This window comes from Vombatus ursinus, unplaced genomic scaffold (assembly GCF_900497805.2).
Source record: "Vombatus ursinus unplaced genomic scaffold, bare-nosed wombat genome assembly UNPS02014789.1, whole genome shotgun sequence".
In the NCBI taxonomy this organism is placed as follows: domain Eukaryota; kingdom Metazoa; phylum Chordata; class Mammalia; order Diprotodontia; family Vombatidae; genus Vombatus; species Vombatus ursinus.
This window is the reverse complement of record NW_020954567.1, coordinates 19,807,468-19,822,423: the sequence shown is the minus strand read 5'-3', so window position 1 is coordinate 19,822,423 and position 14,956 is coordinate 19,807,468. Positions and strand designations below refer to the sequence as shown.

The 14,956-nt window shown below is 37.3% G+C and overlaps 1 protein-coding gene across 1 annotated transcript in view; it reads left to right on the top strand.

Annotated features, from left to right (window-relative positions):
- ACBD6 (acyl-CoA binding domain containing 6) overlaps positions 1-13,826 on the top strand; it is a 215,678-nt gene extending 201,852 nt beyond the window's left edge. Inside the window, exon 8 of the mRNA XM_027868507.1 lies at positions 7,684-13,826. Within this exon, the coding sequence (XP_027724308.1) occupies positions 7,684-7,838 (155 nt within the window). The 3' untranslated portion in view covers positions 7,839-13,826. The remainder of the gene's footprint in view (positions 1-7,683) is intronic.
- The last annotated feature ends 1,130 nt before the right edge of the window (positions 13,827-14,956 follow it).

The following is a 14,956-nucleotide window of genomic DNA, read 5'->3' as shown; positions in this document are numbered from 1 at the left end:
AGGTCTCCCCCTACCACCTCCACCCCCACCCCTGGTGCCCCCGGCTTCTCAGCATGCACGAAAATGGTCACCTACCTTGTTGCCAAAGTCAGAAAACATTTATTAAGCACCTATATGTGCCATGGACTGTGCTAAGCACTGGGGATACAAAGAAAGGCAAAATAGTCCCTGCCTTCAAAGAGTTTACAATCTAATAGGGGAGACAGAATGTAAAAAACAATGTAAAAATAAGATAAAGGAGAATAATCTCCAAGGGAAGGCACTGGCATTAAGTTCCTTCTCTCACTATTAAATAAGAAATATATTAAGGATAAAAATTCCAAATGACAGCTAGTTTTAACATAGCCTAACGACACTATTTCACCAAAACTCATAGTTTAGAAAACACAAAGCCATCAAATTCCATTGGCACATCCTTCCCATCACATTCTTTTTGTACTCTTTTCTTCCCATTGTGTTGGATTTCATTCTGTTATTTATATCCAGATTCTGAAGCTCAGACACTTTATATTCTGTCTGATAGTGCCTGAACCTGGAGCCAGCCAGCAAAGTCCAGAGAGGATTTGAGAACTTTTAACCTGCAAAATAGCCTTTCATTCTTATGTAGAATCCTATCAGCCAAATGCAACAGACACATAGCAAAGATACTGAAAAGGAGAAAGATCACAGGCTAAATAGAGCCCTGGAAAGAAAAGAGTACCTTAGGGGAGAAATATTAACTGCTCAGATTATTGCTGGATTAGATGAACACCACTGGTTTCTAGTGGTGATAATTACCAAGTGTTTCAGCATAATAAAGCATAAATCTAATAACTTAAGAGAATCAGAAAAGAAGAAAAAGAGAAACTCTTCAGGTTTAATGATGCCTCCAAATCCTAAATTCAGGAATACATATTTTATCATTACAGTTCTTAAAGAGTGTACCCTGTCAGAAGACAGTGGATGCCTTTTCTTACTACCTGATCCTAAGAAGCCATCTCTGTTTTTCATCCAAGAAATATAAGAAAGCACTTCCAGAGGGAAGAAGACCCCTGCCAATTCAGTTCAGATATTTTTGGAGCATCTCAGATGTTCCTGAAGTGACTTCTACATATTAAAGGCACTATAATAGATGCCAGGAATGCAAATTCAGTAAAAAAGCATTGATTTGGTACTTTCTCCATGCAAGGCCCAGGGGGCACAAAGACAAAAATGAGATAGGCCTTCCCTTCAAGGAACTGATATTCCACTGGAGGATACAATAGGTATACAAATAAGTGAATACAAAATAATTTGAGGAGATAGAAGGGGGTCTGTGAAGGTTTCACTGAGGAGCTGGCACTTGAGCTGATCCTGGAAGGCAGATAAATATTATGAGAGAGAGAGAACGTTGTAGGCCCAGGACACTCTGTGTGCAGTAAGTGAAGACAGAACTTGGCATGTCAAGCTCAAGAACAAGCTCATGGCTTCATTTGGCTGGGCGCCTTTAAATGTCCAGCTTCAGGAGTTTGCATTTTATCTTATAGTTAATAGAAACACAGTTAAACATTTTGAGTAGGGGAGTACCATGATGGTCAGTCATACTTTCCTTTGGAACATTATTTTGACTGCTGTATAGTAAGTTAACAAGCCTTTTTTAAGCACTTATTTCATGCCAGACAGTGTGCTAAGCTTGGGACACATAAAGAAAGGTAAAAACATTCCCTTTCCTCAGGGTGCTTCTATTTTAATGGGGAAAACAACATGTAAATAGGTAAGATTAAGATAAAGATGGAATAGATGGAAGATAATCCCAGAGGAAAAGCATTAGCCAAGGAATGGGGAAAAGCTTTTGACAGAACGTGAGATTTGAGTTAACTCTTGAGGAACAGCAGGAATGCCAGTGTCACGATCCCCAGAGTGCGCAAAAGGGAGTAAGATATGAGAACACTGGAAAAGTAAGAAAGGGCAAGGTTTTAAAGAGCTTTAAATGGAAAACAGAGGACTTTGTATTTGGTCTTGTAGGTAAGAGAGAGCCAGTGGTTTATTGAATGGTAAGGTGATATGGACAGACACTTGAGGAAAATGCATTTGGCATCTGAATGGAGAATGAATTAGAACAAAAACTGTAAATAAAGAAGTTAATTAGAAAGTTTTTGAAAATAGTTCAGACAAATTGAGGTACAATGTATACAGTGCTGGGCTTGGAGTCAGGAAGACAATTCAGATCCAGCCTCATATACTTACTAGCTGTGTGACCTTGGGCAAATCACTTCCTCCTTGTTTGTCTCACTTTCCTCATCTGTAAAATGTGGATAAAAATAGCACCTACCTCTCAGAGTTGTTGTGAGGCTCAAATGAATTATTTGCAAAGTGTTTAGCACTGTGCCTAGGAGGTGATATATAAATGCTAACTATTGCTATTATTATTATTACCACCATTGTCATTATTACAAAGGTTAACAAAGACCTAAAGTCTAAAGTAGGTGGCCATGTTGGTGGGAGGGAGAGATGTACTGCTAGAATCAATGAGACTTGGCAACTGATTGACTATGACAAGGGAGGAAAAGGAATCAAAAATTACTTACCCTGAGTGGTGTCCTCATCAGAAATGGGGAAATCTAGAGGGAGAGGCCCAGTTTCAGACTTGTTGCCATGCTTTAGATGTGTCCCTACACTCACTGCTTCAGGTGAGAACATCCTTCTGTCCTGTCTGTTCACCGCCTACTTCCTGCCCAGATTGCGCAGGCCTTGTGAGAAAAGAGACAGTGTGTGGCTCTGGAGATGAGTTGCACACTTCAAACATGCATATGAGATCATGTAGCGTATCTGAATACAGGCTATCCTTTTCCACTAAATCTGGCTCATAAAAAAAGTTTTATTTGGCTAGGTGCCAAATGTATATTGCATGTTAGATTTGGGAGTCAGAAAGACCTGAGTTCATATCCTGCCTCACAGCCTCTAGCCAAGTCACTTACCCTCATAGCCTTGTGTCCTCATCTGTAAAATGAAGATAATAATATAAATAATATAAACTACCTGATAGAAGTTTGTAAAGATTAATTAAGATAAATATGCATAAAGTACTTTGTAAACTTTAAAGGACTATATAAATGCTAGCTACTCTTGAGAAGAAAGTAACAATAATGACAGGTAAAGTATTGATAAGAATGAAAAAGAATCTTTATTTGAAATGAAAGAAATGTAAATAGATTCTCAGTTATGTTGTATGGTCATTTTCATGGAATTTTTCAGTGCATGCTTATATGTTTTGTGTTTTCCTTTCCAAAAAATAACCTCAATTTAGTGCTGGGTCCTACAATTTAACCAATATATATATAAAGCCTATATTAATGGAAGAGAGCAGTGGTAGTGATAATTCAAAACAATAGATAATTCAAATGTCATTTCTGTTTGACTTTGAAATACATTTTATGATTTTTACACATATGACCTGCCTCCTTAATTATATTTTGTTTGGATGGATATTAAAATTAGTTTGAATTCCCTGGGCATACACCAGCTGGACAATGAGGGAAAGCAACTCTGGAGCCTGCTGGGTTGTAAGGGGAAGTCAGCTCAGGATTAAATATTTGCCATAGATAATCCCCACGGTAGATAATCTTATAAGTAATACAAAAAAACTCACTGTCCCACCAATTTTTAAACATTACATTTTCCCTGTGGGTGGTACATAGGTACAATAGTAAAATTAAATGCAAAACCCAAATTCTTTTATACTCACTGATCACCTTGGTCAAGTAATGGCTGTTTTTCAAGCCTATTGATAGTGTGTGTGTATGTGTGTATGTGTGTGTGTGAGAGAGAGAGAGAGAGATACCTTTCTCCATGCTCACGTACTTATTTGCATTCTATTTCCTGTGCATTGAATGTGTTGTCATTGTAAAAAATTATTCCATTTCAGGAATCTTGCACCCCAAATGATTCATTGATAGATACAGCCTCTGTCCTTGTCTTTCAAAGTAGTTTTAGTAATCATTGTAAGGAAGACAAATGTGATAACACTAATAATTAAGATAGGTAGACACTAAAACAGTATAATTTGTTGAATGGTTGATAACATAGCAAACACTTAAAATTAAAATGAACTTTTTAAAAAGTGAAAGTACTCATTTTAAAAAAGCCTCTTACAATGAAATTACATAGATTATGTAATAACTACTTTAAAAGTATTTCATTTTTCCATTAAGTTAAACTAAAACAAAATAACCCTTTGATTTACTGGGTTAATATCCACTTTCACTACACCTACTCTAGACCCTTTTTTAGCTATTCAATATATATTTACTGATTTGATTTAATTTTATTTCAGTATACGTAACTATTTTAGGAACTTCATTATAACTATAAATATGGTTCTATCCAGTGAGTGAGAACAGTGAGATGTTGGGGATTTCTTTAGGATCTATCCATTCTTTTTTTATGTGTTACAGTTTGGCTTGATAGCTGTCCTCGTCATGACAGTTTTTATGATTACAGCAGGTGTCAAACTCCATTCTTAGATGGGTTGTAAATACTGGCCCCTTCCGATTAAAGCTGGGGTCAGATCCAATAGAAAAGCTAAATAGAGGCCAGTATTCTACTATGATATGTCCTTCCCAGTTCATACCACATGGACATTGAGTAGCAACATACTACAGCACCTGTTTGCCTCCGTTATACTTTAGCATTCACTGACCTTCAGGAATTGGTGCTTCTGTTATTTTATGATTAAATATGGTCCTCTTTGAAGAGTTGATCGGTATGAATGTGGTCTTCGTCATAAATGGCCTGTTAGTCTTTCCCCTCTCCCCTCTCTCCACCGGGAATACTAACATCATTGCTTCTATGTCTCCCAGAGGAAATCAAGGCTTTTCCTTGCACATGTAGTCATGTGATTTCAGAGTGGGCTGGCTTTGTATCCTCATGGGCTCTCTATCTTCCCTGTAAAGCACCATCTGTTCTGCTCCTTCCATGCTGTTGCAGGGTAGTGGGAGGAGACATTAGAGTGAAAATAAATAAAAATTTTTAAAAAAGAAAGAAAGAAATTCATCATCAAAACCCTGAGGATTAATGGAGTCAGAAGGCAAACTGTGCTGAATGAAAATTCATCTTCACCTGTGCCCGTGTCAGGGCTGCCTCTCTGGCACTTGACAAATGGAGGTTCCCAGGGTACCATAAATTCAGCAGCTGTTCTAATCCCTAGAGACTTTTTCAAGCTTTTCCGAGATGGGCTGATGACCATTTTTGGATTTCCCAGCATAGTGTGAGCACCAACACATTTCCTCATTGTTTTCATATAGAATTCAACCCATTTTCCCTCTTAGCACACTTCTCCTATCTTCACTTTGCCTTTTTTGGGTCTGTTTTGAGAGAATGGGAAGTTCATAAGTCACATTTAAAATAGTTTGTACCCTGTGTTTAACTGAAGATGCAGATACTAGTCAGTAAGTATTTAATGATCACCTGCTAAATGCCCAAGACTATGCTCAGTGTTGTGGGGGATACAAAAAGCCATAAGACATGACCTCTGCCCTCAAGGATCTCATAATCTGAATAGAAAGATAAGACATAAACAGATGAAAAATTATGTAACAGCGAAAAGCAATATATAATAGAGGCCAATCGGATGATTCTATGTCAAAGATTCTAGGAATTACCTTTCACATTCTTCCTTCACTCGCCACTTTACCCTCTTCTGGTAGTGTATTCCCGTATGTGGGCTGTCCATCTTGTCAAAGTACTAGGCTAAAGAACCTTGACTTGTGTTCACTTCCTTTACCTCATCTCCGCAGTTTACTGCTTTTCCTCTTTCTATGAACACAAACAGCATTTTAATAAAGGTGACACATAGTAGGTGTTCCCTGTGATTATACCATATCTCTGACTGAAGACATACTATAATGTTTATCCATACCATAAATTCTATATTTAAATATTTTATTTAGATTAGGTTAGATTTGACACTTTTGATCTTAAATTTTACTCATTCCTGCCATGTTATTTAGAAGGCCAAGTTCCATACAAACATAGGTATGCAAAGATTACATCACACCTCCCATAAAGTAGTTTCTATCGTAATGATGCTCCTCATCTTTGGGAAGCTAAGTGGGTTTTATCTTCATCAGTAACAAATATTTGTCAAATCGCAGTAGCAGATCATGTCCAGTCTCAAAGTAGGATTGAACTAAATCTGATCAAAATGTTTTGGTTATTATTATTTGGGATTACAGATTAATTATGGTAGGCACAGTCTTCCTTCATTGTTGGTGAAAGGACCTGATTTTATTGGAGCATATCTAGATGTTTCACCAAAGTAAGTAGAGATTGACAGCCAGAAACATTTTCATTATAGTAACAATAGTAAGGTCAAATAATTGTTGCTCATGATATAGATTCACATAGCTATTTATATGAAGAAAAAATTAGTCATTTTTTTCTTCTCATAGTGACTATCAGGCAATGTATCTTTAACTTTATTCTTTTGCATGCCAAGTGACTATCTTTTGTTTAGGATTCAGTTTAATGCTATTGGTTCCCATTACCACCACCATTGGTAGTGCCTTCATGCTGAGATTACCTTGCATTTATTCTGCATATACCTTGTATGCCTAGAGCTTTTTGCATGTTGTCTTCTCTATTACAATGAGATCTTCTTGAGGGCAGCATCTAGATGACTTTGGTGGGCTGGAGAGCGAGACAGACAGACACCTCTGGGCTTACCCTAATCCTGTTCTTCTTTCAAAACTGACTGGGGGAGGAGGGAAATGTGTGCAGATGGAAAATATCTCTAAAGTGTGGCTTTGAAAGTCAAGTACCCCCAATAAATAGCTCACAGGCCATACAACCAAAGTAAGTTTGAAGATTCCAGGATGGGAGAACTCTGAATGGTCAGAGAAATAATTTTGCTCCTTACCTAAGATAGTGCATCAGCAGAGGGAAAAAAGGGAATGTCATTACAAAATCATTTAAAATAAAAGTCCTACCAAATATGCCAAAAGAGAAAATCCAGAGTAGATAAATACAAGCTGTAGCCAAAAATGTAAGTGGAAGGTTTAATAACTGATATTAATAGTTTATGCCTGTTAAGGGGTTGGTTTTTTTTTTTCAGCCTTATAAATGCATCTTCTGAAGGGCACAGTTGGGAAATTTCCACATTCCACATGGTCCTTCCATACTCATTTTCCCTGCATGGAAAGAATCTACCTGAAATAACTGCTTTGACCCAGATGGCCATTGTGATGAAACAGATTAATCAGAATTCATTAGCAAATCTGAGCTATTTAGACACAGAACAAACAACATGAAACTTTCTAGATAAGTCATAGGCATTCTGTGGCATGGGTGCCACAAAGTGGACCACTGAAATAAAGTTATTACATATATTTAACCACTAAGTTAAAATCCACATGTTCACAATTAAATATCTTTCTCATTCCTGTTTGGATATAGGTCAGAATAAATGACTTCTGAGATCCCTTACAACTGAGTGTCTGTAATTCTCTGAAATGTGCCAAGTATTTATATATCCCTCTCAAGGCAGTGAACAAACTAAATTTTTCTAACTCTTGAGTATTCAAACATACTGTCTATCAAAACCATGACACTGTAATCTTGCAGCACTATAATATTAAACATTGTAATATATTATGGCTTCTTGATTATCACTGCTAATGAGGTATTGTAGTTTCCATTCATATCATACTAACCTTTTTTTCTCTTTAGCCTCTGCCTGTGAGTTCTTAGACATTGTGGAACTGCTGCTGAAGTGTGGAGCTGACCCCACCCTACGAGACCAGGAGGGCTGTCTGCCTGAGGAGGTGACAGGCTGTAAAGCTGTCTCTTTAGTACTGCAGCAACACACAGCTGGCAAAGCTTAACTCCACAGCTGGGAAGCTACAGCCTTTACTAGCCTAGGGCTTCAATAATGAAAGAAAACTGCAATAATAACCCTTCTCTGCCACTCTTCTTTGGTATGCATTGGCTAATGAGGAATAGGACACTCAGAGATGTTGACTGGTGATTCAAAGCCTCCGCAATTCATTCTATCTGCATACATTGGGGAGAATAGATGAACTTATGTGCAGTGCATTATATGATCTAGTTCTTTTGAGCATGCTCTGATACTTATCACTGCTTAAGAGGGCGGGGAAAGGAAGCAGATCATCTTTCACAACATTAAATGTGGCTGCTCTTTAAAATATAGATATATAAGCAAAAAGTGACCGTTTTATACAGAAAATGAGGGCATCTATTCATGAAATACCTTGATTGGTGGTAACCAAATGGTCAATGGCATTAACACAATTGAACTAAGTAGACATTCCAAGCATACTTCTCATTTGACAGACAAATTTGAGAAGGGAAGAGGAGGTAGTGGTCAGAAACAATAAGGGACAAGTTCGTTTGCATTCTTTGAGGGATGTGGAAGGCATAAGGAAAATCAACTGTTTTATGACAACCTCCAAACCTTGCATGTTTAGAATAGGATCCTATAAATTCTCTCAGAGGAAGAGATGTTGATGATGGACAAAGCACTTAAGCCAGTATTCTTCTCCTAACCAACTTGGGGCAAGGAAAGGAAGAGATTTTCTTAGTAGTCAGCCCTCTCCCTCCAGCTATAATGTTTGTGTCAGAAGGATTTCAGCATTATGTTAAGTAAGAATCTTTAAAGGTCTAGTGTGAAATGGTACACAATTACCTAGTGCTTTTGAGGGTGGGGTGAACACCAAGGTATCCTGTATTATTATGGAAGTGTGTGGATGCTTTTTAAGCAGTGTGCCCGTGCCCATCCTGGGCTCCAAGTTTGCCTTTTTATCCTGGCTCAACCTAATCCAGGAAACTCTTTTCAAAGCTATTATTGTACAGATCAAGTAGCTCATTCAGTAGGAAGTTAGTTTGAGGTTTGTAATCAATATCATCAGACTAGTAGCAGGCATTGTCTCAGAACTTTGGTTGGTGTTGAAGGTATCCATCAGCTCATCCTCCCCAGGTAGTGCTTCCATGGCAGAAATCAGGCATGTTGATTAGTGCCTATCTTTCCTGTTGGATTGCTCTTAAGCTTACTTGAAGACTTAGATCTTCTAAGATGTTGACCAGCATCTTTCACCAGTATTCAGTTTTTTAACTGTTTAAAAATCTGGCATGCATGTTAGAGCCTCCTGAAGTTTCACTGGCATTCCTACAGAACTTTGTCATTACCTTGGAGCTCCTCTCACAGCATTCAAGCTACATTGCAGCTCACTTTTGCTTTATTCCACTGTGTACCCTTGTGTGTATAAGAATCCTCCTCCCCTAGTTGCAGCCAAAATGCAAAAATTGTTGCATGCCCTTTTAAAATCAATGTTATTTTGTGCATATTAGTAACAAAGCAAATTTAGTAAAGTTTTTGTTGTATACAGGCTTAAAGGGCAGCTGCTTGGGCCCACTGACCTCTGTTGACCTGATTCTGCAAACATTTATTAATCACCTGCTCTGTGCAAAACACTGTTGTCTTTTGTCAACATTTGGAAGTCTCACCTTGATATATATTAGCCAAGCTTTTAGTTTCCTGTTCTCTCTCATCAAAACAAAGTCAATGGAACTTAAGTGCGAGATAACATTTATTTTTTATTTATTTCACTTTAAGATTTTTTGAGTTCACTTTTACAATTTTAGGTCATTAATTGAATAAAACCATGAGCTTAGAAATATCAAATGGATTCTAAAGCCAGCTTCAAAATATTTAACTCTTTAATTAAGTTACTAAGATGTGAATTCAGGAAACTGTTTTCCAGAAGCAGTTAATGTTGTTATCATACATAGCAGCCTGTGAATTATCTCTTTATATCATAAGGGTTGTTTTGGCATTATGCATTACAACAGTTGAAACCTGGTTTTGATTCCCCATTAACTTTTCTTGAGTAATTATAGAAATAATTATGCTCCTACCTTGAGCATTTTAGATTAGGATTCTTTGAGTTTCCTTGCCAAAAGTGGAGGAGCTACTCCCAAGCAAAGAATATATTTTGAGGCAGAAACTCAACTAGTCATCTGAAAACCTTCTCATGGTGAGTACATGATGAGCTAATGTTTCCATACTACTTAATTAGATTTTCCAATAGTTTGGCCTAAATATTACCATAGCTGAAGTCAGAAAATGTAGGTTCAGATTCTGGCCCTGATAATCTTTGTGACTTGGAGTAAGTGTCTTTACCTCTCTAAACCTCCGTTTCCTATATAAAATGAGAGGATTGGATTAGATGATTGTTCATGCTCCTTTCAGCCCTAAACCTTATGAACAAATTGATTTGAAAGAGGAAATGTTTTAGTGTGGATTCAGCTGTGAATTCTGGATATGTTAATAACAATCAAATGAATCATATTCAAAAATATAATGGGAAGTATTTTGAAGCAATTATTTCTGGTTGTACTATAAGAAACAACAAAAATGTTAAAAATCCCTTTTCAGATACCACTGTTATTTGGGGGAGGGGAGGAATAGTTTGAGTTTTTATTGGCACAGATATCCAATTCCAGATCTTTCTTGTTTGATATTTCTAATGGAACAGAGCATTGTAAAATTTGTACTACAATCAGTTTCTGTGGGGTTAGAGCAATCTTTGGGTTAGAAGAATAAATCATCTATGAGTGATGTAACTAAAAAGTTCTCAAACCTTGTTTGAGGTTGTCTTTGCATCCTTCCTCTTTGGCCACTTTCCACTTTTTTCATTCTTATATCATTCTCAGTTCAGGACTGTACTTTTAAATCTTGTCCTAAGTGCCCTAGTACCAATGTCCACCCATAAAAGCACAGCTGGCCATCTTTTTCCATTTCCCAACAAAGGTATTTAATAGGATTTCCCTTTTTACTGAAGATATACCCTCAAAATATCACTGTTATTTTTTACTCTAATAAAATGGTCTGTAGCTGAGGGCTTTGTCCTGATTGTGTGGTGACCACATTAATATATAATAAACCTTTCAGTCTAATAACCCAAAATGTCTAATTTTTGCTAAGTACACTAGCTCTTAAGTGTAGAAGTCTTCTAACTCTTTGGGTCTCTATTTTTAAAAACTAAATTATACTTTTAAAGAAAAGCAGTCAAATTTTTATTACCCAAACTTTCACCCTTCTTCCCAACCAGTCCTGTGGCCAGGTACATTATTCTGATTGACACCTCTCAAGAAGGTTTTTACTATCATCCTAAAACTTAGCTTCTACAGCCTCACAAGGTTTTACTTTCTTTAAGTTCTGAATTTGGAATAAAAGCCCTGGGTTCAAGTCCTCGGTCTGCCACTTACTAGCTTTGTGGCTTTGGGCATGGTACTTAACAGCATTTGGTCTCAGTTTACTCATCAGGTAAATGAAAGGGAGAGAGAGAAATGACCTACCTTTAAGATCATCTTTAAGGTTTCTTCTAACTCTGTGAGCCTCTGAATATAAGGAATTGAAAGAGATTGTATAAAGTATCAAATGGGGACAAAACAAAATATCTCAGATTATCACCCAAACTCTTTCCTGAGGCTAATTTCTTTGCCTTTTCCACTATTTCGAGAGTTAGAAACTTTTTGTAGACTTGTGATACTTTTAATAGTTTTTAGAATCACAATCCAAATGGCTTGTCAAGGAAAATACATACTCTGTATGTATATAGAGTATGTCTAGCTTCTCACCAACATCGGCCTTCTAAACCCAGGATCTAGAATCATAAAACCACAAAATATTAGATCTGGAAGAGATCCAAAGCTATCTCATCCAGTCCTATTGTTTCATAGATAAAGCAGCTAAAGCTACCTCCCAAGGTTTGGGTAGCACCCAAGATCTCTTCAGAAAAATGCCTTGAAGGGCAACAACAAAAAAAACAATTTTTTTTTTTAACGCCAGTACACTGTGGCTATGAATTATGGAATATAAAGCATCAGAGCTGCAGGTTACACAACAAGCAATGAACATGCTTTGTGGGATTGATATCGATGGTTGCAGCATATTACCAACAAAGAATTATAAGCAAAAAGATTGATAAAAGATACGATAAAATAGATATATTATGGGTTGGCCACGGAGCAAGAGTGAGGGATAGCAAATGTGCATTCTAGGGGGCACTGAGGATAACAACTCCTAGTACTTCATGTGAAGCCCCTCTGCAGAAATTTACTATAGGACCTGACTGAAAAGACTTGAATGGGTTGTGAACTGCACCCCTGGATAGAACACCCCTACTGAGAGATCCCAGAGTCGGGAAAACATAAATATCACTTTTAAGTGAAGAGGTTGGACTAGATTATCTCTGAGGTCTCTTACAACTCTCAATTCTATAATCCCTTTCAAAACCTTAGAGAAACCTTTAAAAAGGTAGCTCCAAACCCTTTGAATTCATGGAGTAAACTGCTGAGTTCTTTACTGTTTAATCTCTTTAAAATCACATCATGGCAGAAAAAAAGCCACACACAGATTAGCTGTCATTTAAATAACAATGCCTGTTTTAACTTTTCAGAGTGCTTTACCATGCATTATTGCATTTTTTCTTCATTGTAGATATGTGAAGTATGTAGGACAGGTGCTGTTACTGAAGAAACCAGATGAGGAAACTAGGCATTCAATGGCTTACCTAGAGTAACCCAACCAGCTAGCTAGTGACAGCACCACTATTAAGACCAGGATGACATGATGACAAAGAGGGACAGATGCCCATCTTTTTTTTTTTTTTAGTTTGGTAAACCCCAAAGCCTCATTTGGCATGGCAAGTTGCAGCATAAATAATGACTCCTTAATGATAAGAGGCCCTTATGGCTGTGTTGTATCAGCCCCCAACTCCAGCCCTGGTGTTAGTCTACTCCAGCCTAGAACTGAGATATCTTAACACCCAGCCCTCTCTCCTTTATTCATTGCATTATTCAGTGCAAGGCTTCATTAGGCTAATATATCCAACAGGCATTTATTAAGCACCTACTATGTAAATCAGCTTCATAAGTGTGGAAGGATGGAAGAATGGGAGATAGCAGTTTGTATGAAAAAAATCTGGGGGTTTTCATGGATGTAAACTCAATATAAGGTAGCAATGTGGCGTGGCAGCCAAAAAAGCTAATGAAATCTTGGCCTGAATTAGAAAGACATAATTTATGGGAATAAGGAAGTGATAGTCCTTCTCTACTCTGTCCTAGTCAGACCACGTCTTTAGTAATGTGTTCAGTTCTTGGTGATACAGGTTAAGGACACTGATAAACTGGAGAATGTCTAGAGAAAGGCAGCCAAACTGCCTTGAATCTATGTCATATATAGAGATTGGTTCAAGTAATGTTTGGCCTAGAAAAGAGACGATTCAAAGGGAGACATATTAACAATGTTCAGGTATTTAAAGGACTGTCATGTGAAAAAAGAATCAGACATGCTTTGTTTGGTCTGAGGGCAGAACCAGGATCAATGGATAGACATTGAAAAGAAGCAAATTTAGTCTTGGTTTCAGGGGAAAATTCCAGATCATCAGAGCTGCCCTAAAATGCAATGAGTTGCCTTGGAAGGTGGTTCTTTCCCCCTTGTTGGAAGTCTTCAAGCAGAGGATAGTTGACCATTTGTCAAATGTTATAATGAGGGTTCCTTACAGTTTTAGGTTAGACCAAATGGGTCACCAAGGTCCCTTCCAACTCTGAAACACAATACATGCAATAAATATTAAGTACATACTATGTTCAGCCCACGTGCAAGTTGCTGCTGGCAATATAAAATTTGAATTAGACAAAGTCCCTTGCTCTCAAGGAGTGTATCATCTTAGTATAGATTAAGAAATCAATAGACATAGCTGTGTTATGCAGTCTTTTCAGTAATGTCCAACTCTTCATAACCCCATTTGGGGTTTTCTTGGCAAAAATACTGGAGTGGTTTGTCATTTCCTTCTTCAGCTCATTTTACAGATGAAGAAACTGAAGCAAGCAAGGTTAAGTGACTTGCCCAGGATCACACAGCTAGTAAGTGTCTGAGGCCAGATTTGAACGCAGGTCTTCCTGACTCCAGGCCCAGCACTCTATCCACTATACCACTAGCTGCCCTAGACATAGCTGTAATATATAGTATTAAAAGGTAAGTACATTACAGTTACAAACAAAGAGGAAAAGTTGTTGAAGAAAATTGAGGAAGATTTCAAGAGGGAAATTGCATTTAGTTGAGCTTTAAAGGACACGTAGGACTTAAGGTATTGAAAAAAAAGGAGGACACTCCAGCCAGAGGATACAGAGTGAGAATGGTATGAATACTCCACCACCATGCATTCCACCAATACCATAGAGAATTGAGAATTGGTTCTATAATGCCTCAGAATGTTTCGTGAGATCTCTCAAAAACAGTCTTTCCACAATACATGAATATCAGAACATAATTCAGAGTTAAGCTCATAATATAACCATGGCTATAATGAAGATGTGAGAATTATAGACCATTTTCCACATATTTTATATGAAACATCACATAATTCTGTCTGAATCTCTTTAGCCAGAAGGATAGCAGTAGAAGCAGAGATGTGGAATCATCTGTTAGTTTTTTTTTTTAATGTTTCAGCATTTTCTAGCTAAAAGGTTGCTATTATCCAGTGAACCTTTTTATTAAATAGGTATTTCTTTGCTTCCTGCCAGCTTTAACTACTTGGCTGTGGCTTATTGTTCCATGTCTTAGACACTGCAGCATCTTTGAGGATTAATGTACCAGGTCTAGGATGGCAGCATGGCTGAGCTTTGTTTGTTGGAGAGTTAAGTAATAGACCTCATTAAATAGCTGTTTAAATTACACACAGAGATTTTTAGGGTTTTTTTTTTTTTAACTGAAATGTGACATCTTATTTGCTCAACATCTATGTTAAATTTCAAGCTTTGGAAGTCCCCTTAGTAAATCAGATTATGTTCTTCGTAGGAGAATGTGGGAAATAACACACTCTCTAGTTACATACCAGTACATATTAAATTCCTTTTCCTATGGTGATTTGTTATTATTTGAATTGTTAAAATATTGATCAAAATAAAAGAAACCAGA